This window comes from Amphibalanus amphitrite, unplaced genomic scaffold (assembly GCF_019059575.1).
Source record: "Amphibalanus amphitrite isolate SeventyFive unplaced genomic scaffold, NRLGWU_Aamphi_draft 000092F_arrow, whole genome shotgun sequence".
NCBI lineage: Eukaryota > Metazoa > Arthropoda > Thecostraca > Balanomorpha > Balanidae > Amphibalanus > Amphibalanus amphitrite.
Window position 1 is genome coordinate 538221 of NW_024881588.1, and position 20098 is coordinate 558318.

General features: G+C 56.2%; 1 protein-coding gene across 4 annotated transcripts in view; it reads right to left on the reverse strand.

Annotated features, from left to right (window-relative positions):
* The window catches only part of LOC122380161 (fibroblast growth factor receptor 3-like), a 68899-nt gene that overhangs the window by 13741 nt on the left and 35060 nt on the right, over window positions 1-20098 (reverse strand). For 3 of the 4 annotated variants that reach the window (XM_043363034.1, XM_043363035.1, XM_043363032.1), the window contains exons 3-5: window positions 7288-7486; window positions 1028-1341; window positions 531-728 (exon numbers count right to left, since the gene is read on the reverse strand). In XM_043363034.1, the coding sequence (XP_043218969.1) occupies window positions 531-728; window positions 1028-1341; window positions 7288-7486 (711 nt within the window). Of the gene's footprint in view, window positions 1-530; window positions 729-1027; window positions 1342-4833; window positions 5077-7287; window positions 7487-20098 lie in introns of those variants that run through there. The other variant, XM_043363036.1, reaches the window with a different exon arrangement.

The window sequence follows — 20098 nt, forward strand, 5'->3', positions numbered from 1 at the left end:
AGAATTGATTATGACGAGGGAAAATGACCCACTGACACGCCACAGAATAACATGGACAAGTAGCTGCTGCACTGGAGACCACAGACAGTGTTGTTCACTGACAAGACACAAACAAAGTCATGCCGAATACTTCCAGCGCCCCCTCCCCTCACAGCCGCTAATAACATCCCAAGATGCAGCATGCCAACGTCAAGGGGCAGCGTCTGAACCGTATTGAGTTACAGTACGCATCGTACCTCACAGAGCAAGGGAAAGGTCCCGCATAGGTCAGTTCTGGTCACTGAGAGACAAGAAATTAGATACAATTTAAAGCGGGTGACCGGACTAGGAGGGCTTTTTTACACCATGGTAGCAGAATTAAGAATGATTACCTTTAAGATTGTGTACCAGGGAATTCTGCTGGCATTGACACAAGCATCAGGAGCAGAAGAGGTGACGTAAGTTCATACACGTCATGCATGTTATCTCCACTTCGTTGATCTCACTAACTCATGCTTTCCTTTCTCTCTCACTAACCCTCATCCACTCACCGTTGGCCTCGAGGTAGGTCATGTGGCTGACCTCCCCCAGTAGGTTCCTGCCGACGCAGGTGTAGTTGCCGTTGTCGTACTGCCTCATACTGGGCACGAAGAGCGAGTAGCGGCCCACCTCCACATGGCTGACGGTGTGGGAGCTCTCAGACAGCGGCCGGCCGTTGTACAGCCACTGGATCTCCGGAGCCGGGGAACCTGCGACCAGGGAGGTGGAGTGGTTACTTGGTAGTGACGGGGTGACTCCGTGAGATAGGTAAGTCAGTAGGATACATCAGATAGGTTAAAAAAAAAATGTGGGCTGAACGAAACCCAAAACTCGTTGCAGACGTCCCATTAGAAATGGAATGAGCCTATGTCATTGCGTGAGCTTCATAGACCTGAAGCGGCCTGTCCGTCACTGGCATGCAGTGTTACTAAACTTGCGTGTCCTCTATCTCCGCACTGTGCCATCCTGATCTAATTCCCACCACCACCCTTCCCCGACCCTGACTGACCTTTAATGTGGCAGCAAATGGTCACCGGGTCCCCAAGCGGCACGGCCTGCATCCTCCTCAGTTCGTCCTTGTTGGCGAAGTAGGGCTTAGTCTCCTCTCCGGTCTGACTTCCCATCTCCTCCTCCTCCTCCCAGCCGCACTCGTAGCCGTCCATGTACTGGCTGTCGATCTCGGGCAGGTCAAAGTCGTAGAACTGCTCCTCCGACACGACGACCGTGTAGTTGATCCACTGCGGCGACTGCTCGGGGCCGGCCTCCGAGATCAGACAGCTGTACGAGCCGGCGTCCGACAGCTGGATGTTCCGCAACACCAACCTGCGGCGGAAGGAGAGGTGGGAGATTAGATGTGCGCTGGGGAGAGAGAGAAAGAGAGAGAGAGAGAGAGAGAGAGAGAGAGAGAGAGAGAGAGAGAGAGAGAGAGAGAGAGAGAGAGAGAGAGAGAAAAAAAGAGAAAGAGAGAGAGAGAGAGAGAGAGAGAGAGAGAGAGAGAGAGAGAGAAAAAGAGAGAAAGAGAGAGAGAGAGAGAGAGAGAGAGAGAGAGAGAGAGAGAGAGAGAGAGAGAGAGAGAGAGTCGGCTTTAGCAGGTGAGGTGAGAGAAAGAGCGACGCGATGTGATTCATTGACGGGGTTTGATATTCGGGATAAGAGGCATCCACTGTGCGCTGGATGAGGCAGGTGTCTTGGGGATAAATTCACAGCTCACGCCTTTGAAGCGTGACTGACCTCGCAGTGCAGGTGACAGGTGTTGTAGCTCACCACTTATTGAATAGGCACGGCACGTGCGCAGGTGTATTCATCGATAAACTTGTGAATACTTTGCTTACACAATCTTGAACAGTTTTGAGCGCAGGCATTTTTGAGTAACATTTACTGAGATTTTCAATGACCACTTGTGTCGACAGTCGCCATACAGTCGCCATCATAACATTGACTGATAAAAACAAGCAAAGGAATTGATGCACTGGCGCTCAGTCACGAACATATTCCTAAAATCTGAATCGTCTACATGCAAATATGAAATCGCCCGGCCTCGCGGTGCACCAGGTAGCTGTCAGACCGTCGCACGGCACAGCCGACCGGATCCTGTATGTGGAATCCATACGGGATCACTCAGTCGTCTAGGAGCGGCCGCCGACTACCAGCCCCAGCCGGACCCGATCCGGTCGATCTGGCGAGCGCGCCGCTATGGTAATGCCTCTGAATACGGTCTAACGTGCGGCGTCGGCAGCGCACGAGCCCCCACCGGCGCCCCGCGGCCCCGGAGCTTCCGATACACCCAGCTGCGCCGAAAACCGGCCGCAGCATTAGCAGACACCTACTTAGGGTGTCGGCTTCGATCAGATGGGCGGTCTGTAATGGTAAACGATGGGCGGCCGACACGCAATGTTTGATAGATCGCTGTCCGGCTGTCGATTGCTACTTAGGATGTTTGAATATTATTGAACACGCTATTACACAAGACGGTTCTGAATCTGCGATCATGTGCAGAACCTTCGGCAAGGTAATCCCACTAGTCACAACACAGCAAATCTCGTTCTATTTAGGCGAGTACGATATTTATCGCATAGACTCGCCGCACACCCTACTCCCCGACTGCTTTGCAAACGCATGCCTACTTGCGCATACTTTTTTTAAATGCCAGATTCCCCCATCGGTTCTCATTTACGCAACAACATACCTACCCCGCACGATCTGTTCATTCAGGCGGTAAAATCAAAACACCTCGTTCTACAATAGCCACGTCCGCGGAGCGATGATCGGCGCGCAACTTGAGATTCCTTTCGAGATGAGCGGTGCGCGCCCGGTCTTTGAGCGCGCCGGGCTAGAAGGGCGGAAGGAGAGGTACAGAAAAAAATCCCTTCATCGCGACGGGCGCAGAAGAGCGCCGGAAGTTGGTGAGAAGTTGGCTTTTATTCAGGCACGTACCCAGGATTTCGCCCAGGAGGGGGCCACCTGCTTTCGAAGGGGCCCCCCACAGTGTATAGGGCCCCCCAGGTTCCCCGGGGGCCCCCGGGAGTCATGAAGAACCTTTCGATGGTGGGGGGGGGGGGGCATAGTGGGTCCGGTCTCTCCTGCAGACGTAGGTGAGAAAACGCCACGTGTGTGGGAAAACGCAATTCAGTTCTTTACAACCTAATGTAGCATTTGGTTGTGATTTCTCGCGTTCAACTTCATCAAAGTCAATTAAAACGGTCTCTGTAACGGTCTAAGCCTTGAGAAAATGTGGAAAATTGGAAAGTAAAAATATTTTTGCTTGAGGAGTGTGCATGAAATGCACGGCATTTAATGAGCGAGCGTCTCAATTAATGAACATCCTCCAATTCCGGATATGTAGGTATATAATATAATAGTGGGGAATAAATGTCTCGTTATCGGAATTCCACTATCTGGCAACTAGCCCTATGTAAACGCGGCTATTATATGTTTCACTAGGAATCGAGCGCTATTGTACTTTTAGCCAGAAAATAAATGTTTGGGTAATTCTGGGACACTCTGTATTAATTGGAGGAACAGCACTTAGGAGGAAATGCGATTGCAAATCGACCCACATCCCTGTGTTAGCCAATGACGCCTTTGGGGCCAAGGTTGGGGGGTATTCAGTTTAGCCTTTTTGTTTTTCTGTGATATCTCCGGCACCGTGAAAGATATTGGCTCCTTCAGATGAGTGCCTACTCCAGTCACTACTTATATCCAGTAGCCAGTAGCCACTCAGATGATTTGGGATCAATCAGGTGATAAGCGTACTTTCAGACGACCAGGGGCCCCCAGTCGGCCAGGGGTTCCCAGGCGACCAGGTCCTCCAGATGACTACTGTGGACGTCAAACCGCGTGGGACGCGACTTTTTCGCAATAACTTTTGAATACGTTGCCTCTCAAGAACGAAACTTCGGCAATGGACATTTCAGACCCCGGCCTAATTTTTATTACTAGGGTTTTTTAATGTCAAATAAATATTTTGGGTACTTCCCGTTCACTCGTAATGCTAAGTGAAATATCAGCCCGGATGGCGGCTATCGTCAGGCTGCTCGCGAAGCCCCGCCTACTAACTACGAATTCCCTGCCATCTACCGTTCAGATACGACTGCCATCTGTCGGTCGATCCTCACTCAGAACCGGTTCTGCATGCTGTGTGCGTCGGGTCTCAGATGGGCGGACATCTCGAAACCGAGATTGTTCAGTATGGCCTTTTACCAGGTTTTTTAATCCGAGAAAAAACCGAGATTGTTCAGTATGGCCCTTTACCAAATTAACTATACGAATTATTGACTTAGCAGCAGGGATGCAGAGCCTTGAACATTTGAGTCAGCTCCAGCTCCGGCTCCGGCTCCGAGTAAAATGGCAATACGGCTCCGGCTCCGGCTCCCACTCAGGGCAAAATATGACGGCTCCGGCGGATCCGGCTCCCTAATTTAATTAAAATTAAAATTTTAATTAAAAAAATAACTTGACTGTGTAAATATATTATATTATTATGTATCTCATTTACGTAATTACGTTGACAAACTTATTAAATAATCATTTAATTATTTTCGGTTATTCTTAAATCATCGTAATATTTGGCGTACCCGTATAGTCTTCCTATCTGGGTGACATTCTTAGCGAGTCGAAGAAAATATTTCATTGATGAAAGTACGAACAGTCAACACTCGGTCCATTCTAAAAAGAATACTCTATGTAGGTAGATATTTGAGCCATCATTCGCCATGCACGTTATATCCACGGTTATATCCTTCACGGTTAAATACCGACAAGAGGCGCATTGCAAATACATTCTTGCAGCCCTTAGGGCAAGCATGAATAACGTACGCCATGCGGCTGGGTGTGTTGGCAGGAAGCACCGCGTACCAACCCCTACGGACCGCGACTGACCGGTCTCGGGTCAGGTAGCGCCTCAGGCAACGGCCAGCCGAGGCGGAGCTTAGCTCCAACGTCACACTATGGCTCCGCCCTTTGTGGAGTAGCCTCTGCTCACCGAGAGAGTTTCAGGAGCAAAATTTAACATTACGAGTGAACGGGAAGTGCCCTAAATATTGATCGGACATTGAAAAACCTTAGTAATAAAAATTAGGCCGGGGTCTGAAACGTCCATTGCCGAAGTTTCGTTCTTGAGAGGCCACGCATTCAAAAGTTATTGCGAAAAAGTCGCGTCCCACGCGGTTTGACGTCCACAGTAGGGGCCCCACTGCCCCAGGCGACCAGGGCCCTCCAGGCGACCAAGGGCCAATGCGATCAGGTCCCCAAAGCGATCAGGGGCCCCTAGGCGACCAGGGGGTCCCATGCGACCAGGCCCCCGGCTACCAGGGGCCCCCAGGCGACCAGGGGCCCTCTAGGTGACCAGCGGCCCTCAGGCGATCAGGGGCCCCCAGGCGACTAGGGGCGACCGGGGGCCCCAGGCAACCAGGGGCCCCCATGCGGTGCGACCAGGCCCCCCCCGCTAACAGGGGCCTCCTGGGCGACTAGGTACCCCCAGGCGATCAGGGGCCTCAATATCATGCAACCAGAGGCCCCCCATGCGACTAGGGCCCCCTAGGCGACTATAGGGGCCACAGACTATCAGGGGCCCATACGACCAGGCCCCGGGCTATCAGGGCCCCCTAGGCAACTAGGGGCCACAGTCGATCAGGGGCCTCATGCGACCAGAGGCCCCCATGCGACCAGGGCCCCCTAGGCGACTAGGGGCCACAGGCTATCAGGGGCCCCCATGAGACCAGGCCCCCGGCTACCAGAGGCCCCCTAGGCGACCAGGGGCCCAGGAAACTGGGGGCCCTTGGATGACTGCAGGGGCCCCTCGGGTACCCAGGGCACATAAATGAAACTTTAATATCAATTTTTCTTCCGAGTAAAAGACGTTTTATCCAGTGTTTAAAAAAATATCCTCGGGCCTGAGGGGCCCCCTGAGCGCCTTCGGCGCTCAGGGGGGGGGGGCCTTGGCCCCCGTGGCCCCCCCCCCCCTTGGGTACGTCACTGCTTTTATTTCGAAACGACCGCGGACAGCGCACGGGAGAATGGGAGGACGTCCGGCTTTCAGGGCTGATGTCGCAGAAACTTTTCTCAATTTCTATTTATCTACAGCATTTGGATGTGCTCGATTTGTGTTGCTGGTTGTCTCCCTCGCTGTATCTTATAACGAAATCGTCACTAAATTAGTACGGGAAATACCCGATCGACTGATTCGTCCATATAAGCTCGGTCTCCGATGCTATCAAGAATACCAAATAATGCCAGACATTCATGAAAAGGGTACCATTTCATCATCTGAATTGGCTGAGGTGCAGGTCCCAAAAGGGTTGTGACTGAGCTATAATACACGTTTCCGTGGAAACTGTGCCCAGGCGCCAGCTTCTTATGTAAACGTTTTAACTAATGACTGCATGGCAACTGCGATTCCAAACAAGGAACAGATGTAGCTGCCCGAATTAGCGCTATTGTAGACATCAATGTAACCTGATATCTAAGGTAGGCGCCGATCAACTCACAGCTGACACGATATAATTAAAGATGAAGAGAGACGGCCATTCAGCGTAAAGTCAATCAAATCAGGGCAGCATCTGGTTTTCAACAATGGAAACTAATAGCAGAAATCATGCGGCTTTCGACACAAGTTGAAGACGAACTGACAAAGAAAATGATGATTAAAGAAGAAAATGAGAAGAATAGGAAAAAGACGGAACTGGTGTAAAGCCGTTAAGCGTAGAATTTAACAAAAGTATGTACCAATTCTACCGCAAAATATAATCACCCGGAGCTTTAATTACGGTGAGACATGAAACAGACCTCATCTCACATTCCCAGAGAGCCATGAAATTGTACACGACATGACAGCGTCCAGGAAACAACCGCTCAGGGATTACAAATACGTGTGTATATTTACAGGGAGGGTGCCAGTTGATCCAACACCAAGGCCAATGTTTTAACATGACGCAACCAGCAATGAGACTACGTTTAACACTTCATTGCAAACGGCCAAGAAATTAAGGTGAATAAGGTCAAATTCTAAAGGGATGCGTAACTCATGTGTACTTGCTAATTATTCAAAAAAAATTGTCACTTTTCAAGAAACCTAGGTAAATTTTATGAGATAGCTAAATTTTACGAAACGAGGCCCAGGGTTGTCTTCAGGGTTGTATTCAGGGTCTTCATGGCAGGGTTGTCTTCGTAACCTTGCATTTGATTAAGCGATGCATTTCATTTCAGGACGGATTATTCTGCGAATGTCCAATGCTTTCCCTATGCTGGATCTAACCGTGAATCTCAGCTCACCTGTTGTTCTTAAGTTTGAGTCGGCTGTCATCGGTGAAGAACTCTGGCCGCAGTGTGCCGGCCGGCTTGGTGAGTAGCTTCTGCTGCCCATTCAGATACCAGTCGATCTGAGCGCCCTTCACTGCCGACCGAGCGCCCTTCCCGCGCGGACAGGCGAGCTTCAGTCTGCCGAACTCTGCCGCCTGCCGCAGCTCCGGTTCTGTGGAGAAGAGAGGATAAGAACGTCAGAAAGTTCATAGGCGGGCGGGAGGGTGTTATCAAACAGCAAATCATATGCTGCGACGGAATACGGATGCAACAACACCAAACCGATTTGATTGCCTCACCTAATGCAGGACTGTGCGCATACTGTACCGTGTTCATAAAAACACGAAGCTGACAAGTATATAGCTACAATACAGCAGACGCATCGTACTCTTCCACAAACAAATCAAAGCCAAGTCCCGTCCCACCCTGACCCGACCCAGCGTGCCCGAATTTCGGCCAACAACTTCCGCCTCCCGTCGGAATCGTCTTTACGTCGCGGAAGGCCCAATGCGCGTCGGGCCCGTCGTTCCAGGAGCGGCCGCGCGTGTGTTTGGTTGCCGGTCGACTCCTTTGAAGCGTCGGCTCGGTACCCGCCGGTCGGCTGGGCCTGATTTGGCCGGCGGCTGCTTTGAGGTCGCGCGCACCGACCTCGGGCGCCGGAAACACCCTGTGACCCCGCCCCAGACAGCCGACGGCCAAATATCGGGAGCGCGGCGTAGGTGCGGCCCGAACGAGGCGTCAGACTTCCCAGGAGACCAGGAAGGTCGAAAGGGCAGACCGGTCAAACGGAGCACGGCGCACTGTCTACAGAGACTACAGATATAAGCTACAAGCCAGTGACGACGTGCCGTGCTGTGACGTTTAATCATCAGTCGCCACATCAGTCACACTGGACGCCCGACCATCTGTCACCACTTCTGTCCGTCACGTCCGTCACATCCGACAGTCGTCCGTCACGACACCAGTCACGGCCGAGTGCCGACCGGAAGCGCGTGCATACAGGCGGGCATCCGGCGCCCCTTTGGACACGCCAGACGCAGGCAACTCGAGCCGTGTCGCCACCAAAGGGACGTCTTGCGTCGCCAGAACCACGCACGTCCCTCGCCAGATCGCACCCCCGCTGAGAGCACGTCCGGTGAATAATTCAGACGCAGAACGTCCCTCCCCCGGCCCTCTCCCCACCCCATTCCTTCGCTCCTCCACCAACACCTGTGCTCGCGGCCTTGCCCAGTTCCGCCGCTCCCGAATCTGAAAAGGATTTTCGGGATAGCTGTCTATTATCCGGTCGGTTTTGGACAGAGGGATTATCGGGCTCCATTGAGCCGGGAGCGTGGTCGGCCGGCGCTCGCCCGCTGCTCGGGCCGTGTTGGGTCAGTGTTGTTTTTAGCCAGCCAGGGAGCAGGGCCGTGGGGACCTCCGCCGTCCAGCGCCGGTCCGGTGCTGGCCAGACGCGCCGGGGCGACAAATGGCCGATCTGTCACCGGCGCGATCAACACTCGAGCCGCCTCAATGGGCGCCGATCCTCTCCGACAATGGTGGGTGTTGGGCGGAGGATTGGTCCGCGCCGGGTGCGACCGTGGGACCCAGCGAGACACAGCTGGTCGCCAGAGCAACGGAGAACTGTCCCCAGAAGACACACGGCCTTAGGGAAAGGCAGGCGATTTAGACCCCAGAGATCGTCGGAGACTTCAAAGGGGGAAGTCTGTCGTAATTGTAGCCTGATGGTCTAGTTTGACAGTGAGACAGTGTATGAGCCACGCGGATTCACAGATGGGTCCTCTCAATCCAACGGCTCGAAGGACACGGGTGTAGCCAGGACTCGACAGCCAGCCACAGTTTTGTGGAGATAACCGCGGCAGTGCAGGCGGAGAGGGCAACAGCGGCAGGGCTTTGGTGAGGCATGTCTCATCCAACAACACCCCGCTTTCAACAGGTGCTGAGCCGGCAACTCTGGCCTTGTTCGCCTGAGTGCAGCCGCGTGTTGGTCGACTAGATTCCCCGTCCCTCCCCACATCTCCTCGCGGTCCTGCGCCGCCCCTTCTCGCAACGGACGGGGAGAGACTGCTGTCATCTGCATCGCAGATGTCCTTCCAGCTCTCTCGCACAGGGTCGGCCGTCGCCGCAGAGGTCTATTCGATCCGTTCGGTTGCCACTCTCAGCCGTTTTTCTGTCCTCACCGTGTCATACCGACCGTCAGTCACCTTCGGAGGCGACGAGACGATTCGTCACACCGCCCGCGAACCGGGCCGGATAGCTCACTCGCCTGCGAGACGCAGACGCGACAGATTCATAGCCTGGTGTCTGGCAAAACTGAAACACACCCCAACGCAAACAGTAGCGGCATTCTTCGCCGGCGCAGCCGTTGAAAAGCAGCGCGTTTTGAATGCAAAGGAAACGGACTTTCCTCGGTGTGTGGACGGAGTTCGTCGGCTCATTTTACCAGCTTCCTGTGCTCTATTCTCCGTCAATAGAGACGTCCACAGGTCCCGTGCGCCGTCTCCAGGGGGCAGCGCGGCCGGCGCCGAGTGTTTGCCGGTCTGCTGTCACTCAGAAGACGCCGGCGTTTACAGCACGACCGGCCGGCGGCGAGCCGACCGTGTTTGCCTCTCACTGGCATCGATTGCAGCAATTTAGTCACATCCGGCGCGCGGCGCTACACCAGTAAACAGGCACAGCCGGTGAGGAACAGACAGTGTATGTCGGCTGCTGCCTCCAGTCGGGCCAGAACAGTGCCCCGCTATGGGAGACCCGCTCGCGCACCCTAATTTTAGACGGCCTAGAGAATCCGCGCACGCTAGGTGTCATGGAAGGGGAACATCAGTCACCGCTGGGATAATGGTAGCGCCAGCAGTGGCGGCGGTAGCTGAGACAGTTCCGGCAGGAGAGGCATCACCACCAGTGCATGGCGCTGATAGCATCGACCAGCGATGGCAGCGGGCGGCGGCGGCGGCGACGTGGGAGTCAGGGCGGGGCCAGGCGCGCTAAGTAGCCATTACGCCGGGGCGGCCGTGGCCAGGTGGGCCGTCCTACACCGACGGGCCGCCCCCCGCCGACGGAGCGCAGCCGCCGGCGCACGGCCCAAGCCACAGCCGCGCCGCCGCCGCGAATCGGGGCACGGCCGGCGACGGCGATTGACAAGTCGGCGGCCGGCCGCAGTCATTGTCACTCCAATCACAGCGCTCCGATAGCGGGGCGGCGCTCGCCTGGCCATCGCGCAGCCGCAGCCGCACCGCCGAATGGAGGCCGATTCAGAGGACCTTGAGATTTTTAGTTACGTGGCTTATCGACGACTGGGTCCTGCTTCGCTGCAAAAACCGCCGAATCTGGACATCAACGACCGGCAGCAGAGCTCGCGAAGCTCATGCAAGGCTGCGCTTGTCGATTGTCCGGCCCCGGGAGGGTCGCCGTGCATGTCAAATCGCCACTGACGGACGTCGTGACCTCAACTGAGCTGTGCCCCAAGGACACATCCGCCTCAATGGCTACACCTGCTCCGAATTACATATGAACGTGCAGCCTCCGCATCAAACATTTGTCATTGTTTTTATTGGTCGTGATCGCTGCTAAAATATCAGTAAATATTCACAGCACGATAAATTCAATACACTTCACTGAGTTCTGGCACAGGTGAAAAGATTCAATGCAAAACTCAAGGATTTCAGCCTGTTATGAAGAACCAGCTCACGTAACACAAAGCCTACAGACGGGTAGTTGGTCTTGACAGGTCTTATTATGCATGACTGTGCAGGTGAGAAGGAATTTAAGTGCATGTGCATGTCGACACGGCGGCGCTTTGTGCGCCGAGCCGGCGCTGTCGGTACAAATGCAGCTCTCGTCAAACCTAGTGCTCTGTGCAGATGTGACAGCGGACGGCTTCCACCGTTCGCCCTGCTCCAGAGAGAGAGGACACGACGGGACAGAGCGCCGGGGCCGGCCAAATACGGCCGTCCGGGACCGGAGCCGCCGCCGGTACACCGCCAGGACACGGCCGGACACGGCCGGACACGGGCGGACAGGTAGCCCGTCATCGGACAAACCGCTGTCGATGGCTCATTGACCCGCGTCACTGGACCAAGAGCGCTGATGCAGTGATATCCCGGAACGGCCGCGCTTAGGACGAATTTGGCAAGAAGTGTGAAATTGCTGATTTGCGGACCAAGTGACCTGAAAGTACCAATAGACCACTATAATCAAGCCATCTGATTCGTAGCTTTTAAATAAGGTATGTAGGGAAAAAGAGCAAACAATTTCAAACCTTGAACCATGGAGGCATAACATGACGGTAGGTAATTCTGATAGGTACAAACAAAAGGTATTAAAATCACATTTCGTACGCAAACTATTCTCTCATAATGTATCATGAGTTCTCTAACATCACAATAGTCTGAACAGTGAACAATGTTTATTGTGAAAGCCTTTAAATCGCCTATCAAAACGTCGCACTACGTAAGGATTGGTTACATAACCAGCTAAGCCATCCCCAGGTGAACGATAAAGCCATCAGAAGGTAGTAAGTCCGTACCCAATAAGGTTAACATTCTTTTTCTAAAACAGCCGTTGGCGAACGAGGAGTGAATTGTAGACACTTGGCCTAGCGTTTGATATCAAGTGGGTCGTCATCCAGGTTCAAGAGCTGTCCCACTTCACTGTGAACTTATCCACTTCTCTTTAATTCCGTTTGGCGACGATAGATAAAACCGCATAGAAACGTTCTATCCAGCTCGCTCCTTATTTACACCTCGCACAAAAAAGAACGTGCCGATTCTTCTCACCGTAACAATAAGTGACTACCGAATGACGTCACAACTGCTGTCGGAAGTTCGCGCCGATTATGGGAAAGAGGCCTACTAAGGCGACAGAACGGCTGAAACTGATCCCTGGCCGTTCCCGGTAACCAAGTATTTCAGGCGCGGCATAAACGATCAGTCACAACTCAGCCGGCTCCGAGGCAAAACAAAGCCAGTGACTCGGCGGTTGGAGGCGGTGCAGCGGGGAAGGCGCCATGCTCGCCTCTGCTGGAGAGGACCGCTGAACGGCCGACGCGCCGTTCACCCTTCCGTCCAAGATTCCACGTGAGCGCGTGATGTGACACAGCCACCACGTGATGCAGACCACGTGTCGTATATCAATCACAGTCGGAACACAAACCCGTGCGAGAGAGATGCTATCACTCCTCTCCATTGTTTACATTTTTCTCCGGTGTGATCTGATCTACATATCGCAGATCAATCGGAAAAAGCGTTGCAGAGTAACTGAAAAGGAGCCTTCAGCATCGATCCTTATCAGCGAACCCACCCAATCCCATCACAGTTCACACTCTAAAACTGTGATGATCTCCGTCCTGGCCAGTGTCTCTACCGCGTTCCTTCCCTGTGTGTCCCCGCTCGGGCCACCCGTCTACATCCCACCCCGCAGCGTCTCCAGGCTGAGGCATGTGTGGTACGCGGCGGTAGCTGCACGGTCCTTCATTTCTGGCAGCCGACAGAGCAAAAAGTCGCCGGCCACTGCTGTCAGGGACGCGGCCGCCAACCATGACCCGCGGCTCCGTCCGCCGGGCTAACAGTCTCGCTAACACAGTAGCAGCTGAGGACGCGACCGGCGACCAATTGAATTTAGTTGACGCCCCAGTCTGCGGACTTAGCACCGAGGCCACGGTCATCTATTTTCACGGTCAACGGAAGCATCATCTCTCCCATCAACTCCGCCGCTCGGAATGGAGCGCTGCAAGCGTTGCGGTACAGCCTACCCGCAGGCGCCGATTACTAGCGCCATCTCTGGACGGGAATACAAATGAATATGCGTAAGTGCGGTACCCAGCTACCATGTGCGATCATCTCAAACTCTGACACAACAGAAAACGGAGCTGCGCATCATACTTAGATAATCAAAGTTTTGAAAAAGAAAAACAGCCATGGGTAGCTCGACACAATATTGTCTTCGACCGCGCCAAAGTGTCTCTGTTGGGGACGCCACCGCTTATCGCGCAGTGTCCGATACGTCGCTCGACGCTGGGTAAACGCACGCAGAATGTTGTTCGAGCCGCCGACCGGGCGACAACAGCACTGATAGTGAGGCACCACAGGGAGACGCGAACAATACACAGCGAGATAGCCGGGCCGGGTATATTGACTTCCAAGCGACTCTTGATCTCCGTCAAACCCACACAATTGCTCGGGATGGGAAGTGGGCCAGAAAACAAGCAGCAAACACAATGTGTGATGTAACGTAACAGGATAAAGAAAACAAGCTACGAGTGAAGCTATGGTTTTTGCAATGAATACAACATTTAGGAGGCTCAAATAAGCGAAATCATGCAGAGCCGAAGTGACTTTGTCGTCTCCGTTTTGGACGCGAGCCGCGTCTCCGGCGAGTTCCGGGTGGGACCGCCGGCGCCGGCCCACCAGCCGAGTCTGTCCGACTCCGTCCGACTCTATCCGCCGCCGGCACGATGACACGCCTGTGCCAGGAGCCAGCGGCGAATAAAACTTATTTAGCGAATCACTGCTCATAGTCGGCCGGCCGGAGGGGCCGCGGCCGGCCAACAAAGCGGGCCGCTCGCGGTGACCGGACCCCCGCTGGGTCCGCCGGGTCGGCCGAGGGCCCTCGGGGTCCCAGCAGCACCCCACAGCCTGGGGCCGTCCAGGGGCGGATCCAGGAAAACTCCAAGGGGAGGGTCATGAATCGAAGTGGTGCCCCTACCTATACCCAAAATTAAAAACTCAACGGATTTCGTCCACTTCATTTTGGTGGTGCCCCCATTTTCAGTTTTTTTCTTTTTTTATTTTTAGTCAGTATCTTAACTCTTAGCCACAACCACATTTACCAATTGTAAGCAAGTATATATGAATGTGCTATGTGCATAGATGCTATGTGTATATATGTTGTGGACGCTGAGTAGTGAGTACTTACCAGGAACGTTATCAGGTAAGCAAATCGTTGTCAGTCCGACGAACTTGACCCTGGCGTCTAAAGGGTCTGTCCTTGACACTTCAGGCTTGTCAGGGGCACCAAAGTCCTTTAAGGGACACCACAAACCTTTCAGGGGCACCTACGGCCTTGTAGGGGCGCCACAGGCCCGCCAGGGGCACCACAGGCCTGCCAGGAAGTAGGGGCACCACAGGTCTAGCAAGTATACACGACAGGCCTGTCAGGGGCACAACGGACCTGTTGGGCCCATGAGCACCCCTAGGGGCAGGGGCACCACAGTCCTTCCAGGGGCACCGCAGGCCTGTGAGGGGCACCAGCGGCCTAGCAGGGGCACCAGTCAACACAGGCCTGCCAGGGGCACCACAGACCTGCAAGGGGCACCAGAGGTCTGCCAGGACACCACCGACCTCGCAGGGGTAACTTGGGCCTGTCAGGGCCCAGGGGCACCACGGGCCTGTCGAGACTGAGAGGCACTTCAGGCTTTTCAGGGGCACCATAGTCCTCTCCGGGCGCAGGGGTAGCAGGGGCACCAGAGGCCTGCCAGGGGCACTACAGGCCTAGCAAGGGCACCACTGGTCTATCAGGGGCACCATGAGCCTGTCATAGCCAGGCATCTCAGGCTTGTCAAGGCCCAGGGGCACCACAGGTCTGTGAGGGGCACCAGCGACCTAGCAGGGGCACCAGTCAACACAGGTCTGCCAGGGGCGCCACAGACCTGCCAGGGGCACCAGAGGTCTGCCAGGGGCACCACCGGCCTCGCAGGGGCACCTTGGGCCTGTCAGGGGCACCACGGACCTGCCGAGGGGCACTTCAGACTTTTCAGGGGCACCAGTCCTCTCCGGGCGCAGGGGTACCAGCGGCCTAGCAAGGGCACCAGAGGCCTGCCAGGGGCACCAGCGGCCTAGCAAGGGCACCAGAGGCCTGCCAGGGGCACCACAGGCCTAACAAGGGCACCACGGGCCTGTCAGGGACACCTCAGGCTTGTCAGGGCCCAGGGACACCACAGTCCTTCCAAGGGCACCGCAAGCCTGTCAGGGGCACCAGAGGCCTGCCAGGGGCACCACAGGCCTAGCAAGGGCACCACTGGCCTGTCAGGGGCACCTCAGGCTTGTCAGGGCCCAGGGGCACCACAGTCCTTCCAGGGGCATTACAAGCCTGTCAGGGGCACCAGAGGCCTAGCAAGGGCACCACAGGCCTGCCATGGACACCACAGGCCTGCCAGGGGCACCACCGCCATTGCAGGGGCGCCTCAGGCCTGTCAGGGGCACCACGTGCCTACCGGGGACACTTCAGGCTTGTCAGGGGCGTTACAGTCCTGTCAGGGCCCAGGGGCACCAGGCCCGTGGTGTCCCTGCTAGGCCTGTGGTGCCCCTGGCGGTCCTGTGGTGCCCCTGTCAGGACTGTGATACCCCTGATAGGCCGGTGGTGCCCCTGGCAGGTCTTTGGGCCCCCGGGCCTCAAGGGGGGGGGGCCATGACCCATGTGACCCCCCCCTTGGATCCGCCCCTGGGGCCGTCATTATCTGGGGTCCGTTATGAGGCGTCGGCGGCCGGCGGAGCGGCGCTGCTCATGTCCCGTCTTACGCCGTCCTTTCATCCCGCCCAGTGGGAGACGAGGGAAGGACCCCCCTCCCCCTGGGAGAGAGGGGGAGGGACGGCGGCCGGATGAAAGGCGCGCCCCAATGGGGACCCAGTGTTTCATTGCCCAGCCACTTTCAGCTGTTTTACCGAGGGCCGGACCCTCTCTGCCCCATTTAACATGCAATCACCGCTTATGAAGCAAACGAGCTAGAAAGTTGATGGTGATTAAATAACACATTGAACACGTGCTGACTCGAAGTTCGCTACACCAGCCATAACCAACTAGGCCAGAACACCGTCGCACTTTTTGGACTGACGCGATCCCAAACCACGTCTTCTCCCGCCCAACAGATACTCGTTCATCCTCCCAGCGCTCCTTGAAAGGGTTTACACAACAAACCGGGACAAAAACACGATCTCGGTCGGGCCACGCCACAACACAGCCCCATCACCAATTGGTCACAACACGGCCAATTGGTCCTGACGTAATTGCCGTCATTACAATCAGTGTTAACGGCTCAAGCCGGGGTGAAGGGAGGAACGGGCGGGTCGCAATGGAGAAAAGAGGTGAGCCAGTGATGTTCCAGATACGTTTGACGGTGCCCTCATGACGATTCTATGACCTAGTATTCAGAACAAACAAAGACAAACTGTGCACAAAAGAATCAGCGAGAAACTGAGGGACAGTCACAATCATGATTATTCTGCTCACATTGTGAAACTCTGGAAATTCTCGTCGCGGTACGCGAAGCACCGCGTCGCATTTTGATCGTGTGGAACGGTTTCTTCGGTCAGCACAGCGACGTCCCTGGCCAAAAATGTGCTACCACGGCGCCTCGGAGCCGGGTCTGGGCCAGTGCTGCGTCATCGCCTACAATCACTGCCGGCCTGACAGACCTCCGAGACGGGAGGCCGATCATCACGCGGCTACAAGCCAGCCGCGGGCAGAGCGCACCAGCCCAGCACGTCTCTTGGTGCGTGATTCTGCGGTCATGGCGGTGTATCCCAGCAAGGCGGTCAACATTGTTGTCGCCGTCGCCGTTGATTGTTCGACAGCTGGATGCCACTAGCAGCAGCCGAGCCTGTCTTACAGTCGCTGCCGGCTGCCGCAGTCTCCAAGCTGGCATCGAGCCGCCGCGCCGGCAGCCGGAGCCCGACAGACGAGTGACGCAGCGCGCACAACGACGGCGCGTCGCTTTGAACCGGCCGCGCCACGAGCGCCGCCCAGGTGCGCCGTGTCCGTCGCGCCGCGCCGCGAAGGCCACCGCCGCGCCGCCGCCGTCGAGTCGCCCCCGGCATGCGCCGTAATGCGGCTTTTAGCATGCTGAGCAGCTCCTGGCAGCGCGCGTGCCGAGGCGGGCGGTCCAGCGGCCACCGGGGCCGGCGTGCACCGCCGGGCCTGATTAGCGGTGAGCTGGGGCGATCAAAGTGTCCAGGGGATGACTGAGGTCCAAACGTGACGACTGGTGTCGCCAGAGGTGGGCGCTGGTTGGCTGGGAGGGGGACAGAAGCTGGGATCGATTCGAGAAGGGCATAAGCATGGACTGCTACTTATGGTCATCGTTTGGTTACAGAAACGATGCAATCACCATTCACATTAGCAGTTAATAAATATTGAGGTTGACAGCACCACGGATGCGATATTCTCATGTAGCGCAGCAGTGCAACAGTTGATCAAAAATACAACAGTGCGTCAGCTATGAATAGAAGGCCTACGAAAGTGTTACGCCATTTACAGCGCGAGTTCATGAGTGACCCCACGTCCAATACATGCACTACACCAGTCGTCAGCGCCCCTGCACTGCTGAACAGTGAACAGTGAACGCCAACCCTGTGTCGCTGCTAACGAACAGCTCGCAGCATACCTTCCGTTCACTGTTCAGCGGCTCTCGTCTCGCCATTCAGCAGGCCGTGTCGCGGCGTCTCGGCGCGTTTAGCCAGTGTTGGCACTAATAGTGCGTGAAGCTGGCGCCCATAAATCGCCTCCGCCCATCGTCCACCGGCCACCGAGCCATTGTCGCACCGTGCACAGCTCCCCGTGCCCAGTGCACGCGGTGTGCACACATCTGCCGCGCCGCTGTGTGTGAAAGTGTGCAGTCGGTTTTAGACCTTGTGCTGACCGCCCCGCTGTTCGTGCCTCACATGTAAACGAGGGGGCGGCCGGACTGAGGTCGGGTCAGTGGAGACGGCGGCACGGCACAGCGAGTGTCCGGCCACATACTGCACCAGAGGTGGAACGGGGAGGGTGGAGAGGTGGAAAGGTGATAAAGGTGGAATGCGGAGACTGGTAGAAGGCGCGGGATAGTGATGTAGAGGGAAGACTGAAACGGCTGCAGAGCGGAGAGGCGGTGGATATGTAGTTTCTGTATGTATTTCCACACGGTCGCTCACCCACCACGGGCTATCGCCGACCTCGCACTGCCGCGGCCCGCGGCTCCCGTCCACTGCGTGTCGCACCGCGTGTCGCCGCCGGGGAGACACATGGCCGGCACATGGGCCCGCGTCGGCCGAGTCCGACCCCAGCCCCGTCCACCCGGCCCGGGTCCGGGCCAGACCGATACAGTTACACACCCCCCTGATCTACAAGATCACAAATCCATAATCAGCACAAAAATGCACATAACATGACACAACATAACAAGGCGAATACCTAATAATACACCGGTGTTCCATAGCGCTGTGCCGGGCGACTCTCCCGCTCGGTGCGCCGCAGGGTTCGTGGTGCAACGACTCCTGTTACATCGTCATTAGAAGCATCATTAGCACGAGTGCATTCAGTGCGAGGCGTGACATCAGACATGACACTCACTACGGGGCCAGGACCAGAATCAGCATTATGTGGCTGCGCGGATACGAAAAGTGGCAGCTCATTTTCGGCACCCTCTGTGTCGTCAACCGAACAGTTATCGCTCACGTTGACGGTGCGGTGTCGCACGTTTCTAACATGATGAGGGGTGCCATCAACTACTACTACCTGTGGAGAAACTACTGAGGACACAACACCAGGTTCAGACACGTCCGTGCATCGCGTGCCACGGCGCCTGACCCACACAGCGTCACCAGGGGCGAACTCGCCCGTCCCGCGCGGCGCCGCCGGCTCCGAGCCGTCCGATCCCTCGCGGCCATTCCCACGGCCGTCCGTTCCCTGGCTGCGCCCTTGACCGTCACTGTCACCGACCGGCAGCTGGCGACCAGCTGACCCGACACAGTCGCGCACTGTGTAGCGATAAATCCGACCGACGGGGGCATCACTGGCGCTGTCGCTGTCGCGGGGCGACACATTGTATAGGTGCACGGCCTCTGTGATTGAGCATTGCTTTCGAGCGGCAATAACCTTAACTGTCCGGTGATGCCGTTCAACAATGCCGTTACCACCCGGCTCGTACGCTGCCCGGAACCGCAAAACCACGCCCCATTTCGCCGCGAACGCCGCAAAATGTCGTCCACGAAACACAGTGTCATTATCACAAAGAATCTCGCATGGCGCTCCACGTTCGCATAATATCGCTTCCAGATGCGACACAACATTTTCCGCGTCCGGCCGACGCAACTGCCGCCACAAACCGAACCGAGACGGACCGCAATCGATCACTGTCAGGTACGACTGGTGCTGGTAGTGGGTGACGGCGATGGCCAGCCGCTGCCACGTCTCCGTTACCTCCAGCGATCCGTGACGCCAGGTGACCGGTGCCGGATCGATTGAGCGGCAGACGTCACAGTGATGCACAACAGCACGCACCTGAGACCGAGTAATGGTAGGAGCGATGTCACGACGGGCGAAATACCAGGTGCGGCGAATCCCTGGGTGACCGGCGCGCTCGTGCAGCTCAGCAATAGAGGCGTCCACTGTTGCCCCGGTCGCCACCGCCGCTTCTGTGCCGGCGGCCACCGCCACGCCGACCACCGCGGTCGCACCCGTGTCGGCGGCCACAGCCGTGCCGACTGCCGCTTCCGTGTCGGCGGCCACCGCCGTGCCGACTGCCGCTCCCGTGTCGGCGGCCACCGCCGTGCCGACTGCCGCGGGCCCTGATGTGTCATGCCTCAGCCACTCTTTCGGAACCCGTGTCAGGGCGTCTGCGCGATTTTCGTCTGACCTGACCAGGGTCACTGTCAGCACGAGACCCATTTCGTCTACCAGCTGGCGAATAAGGTCGACACGCCGCCGGATTAACCCTCGCCCATGTAGGGGGGGGGTTGGTGCAACCCCCCCCCCTGAGGTTTTTCGGAAATAGTGCAAAAACGGCGGCGCGCAGCGCCGCCAAATTTTGGGTACCTTA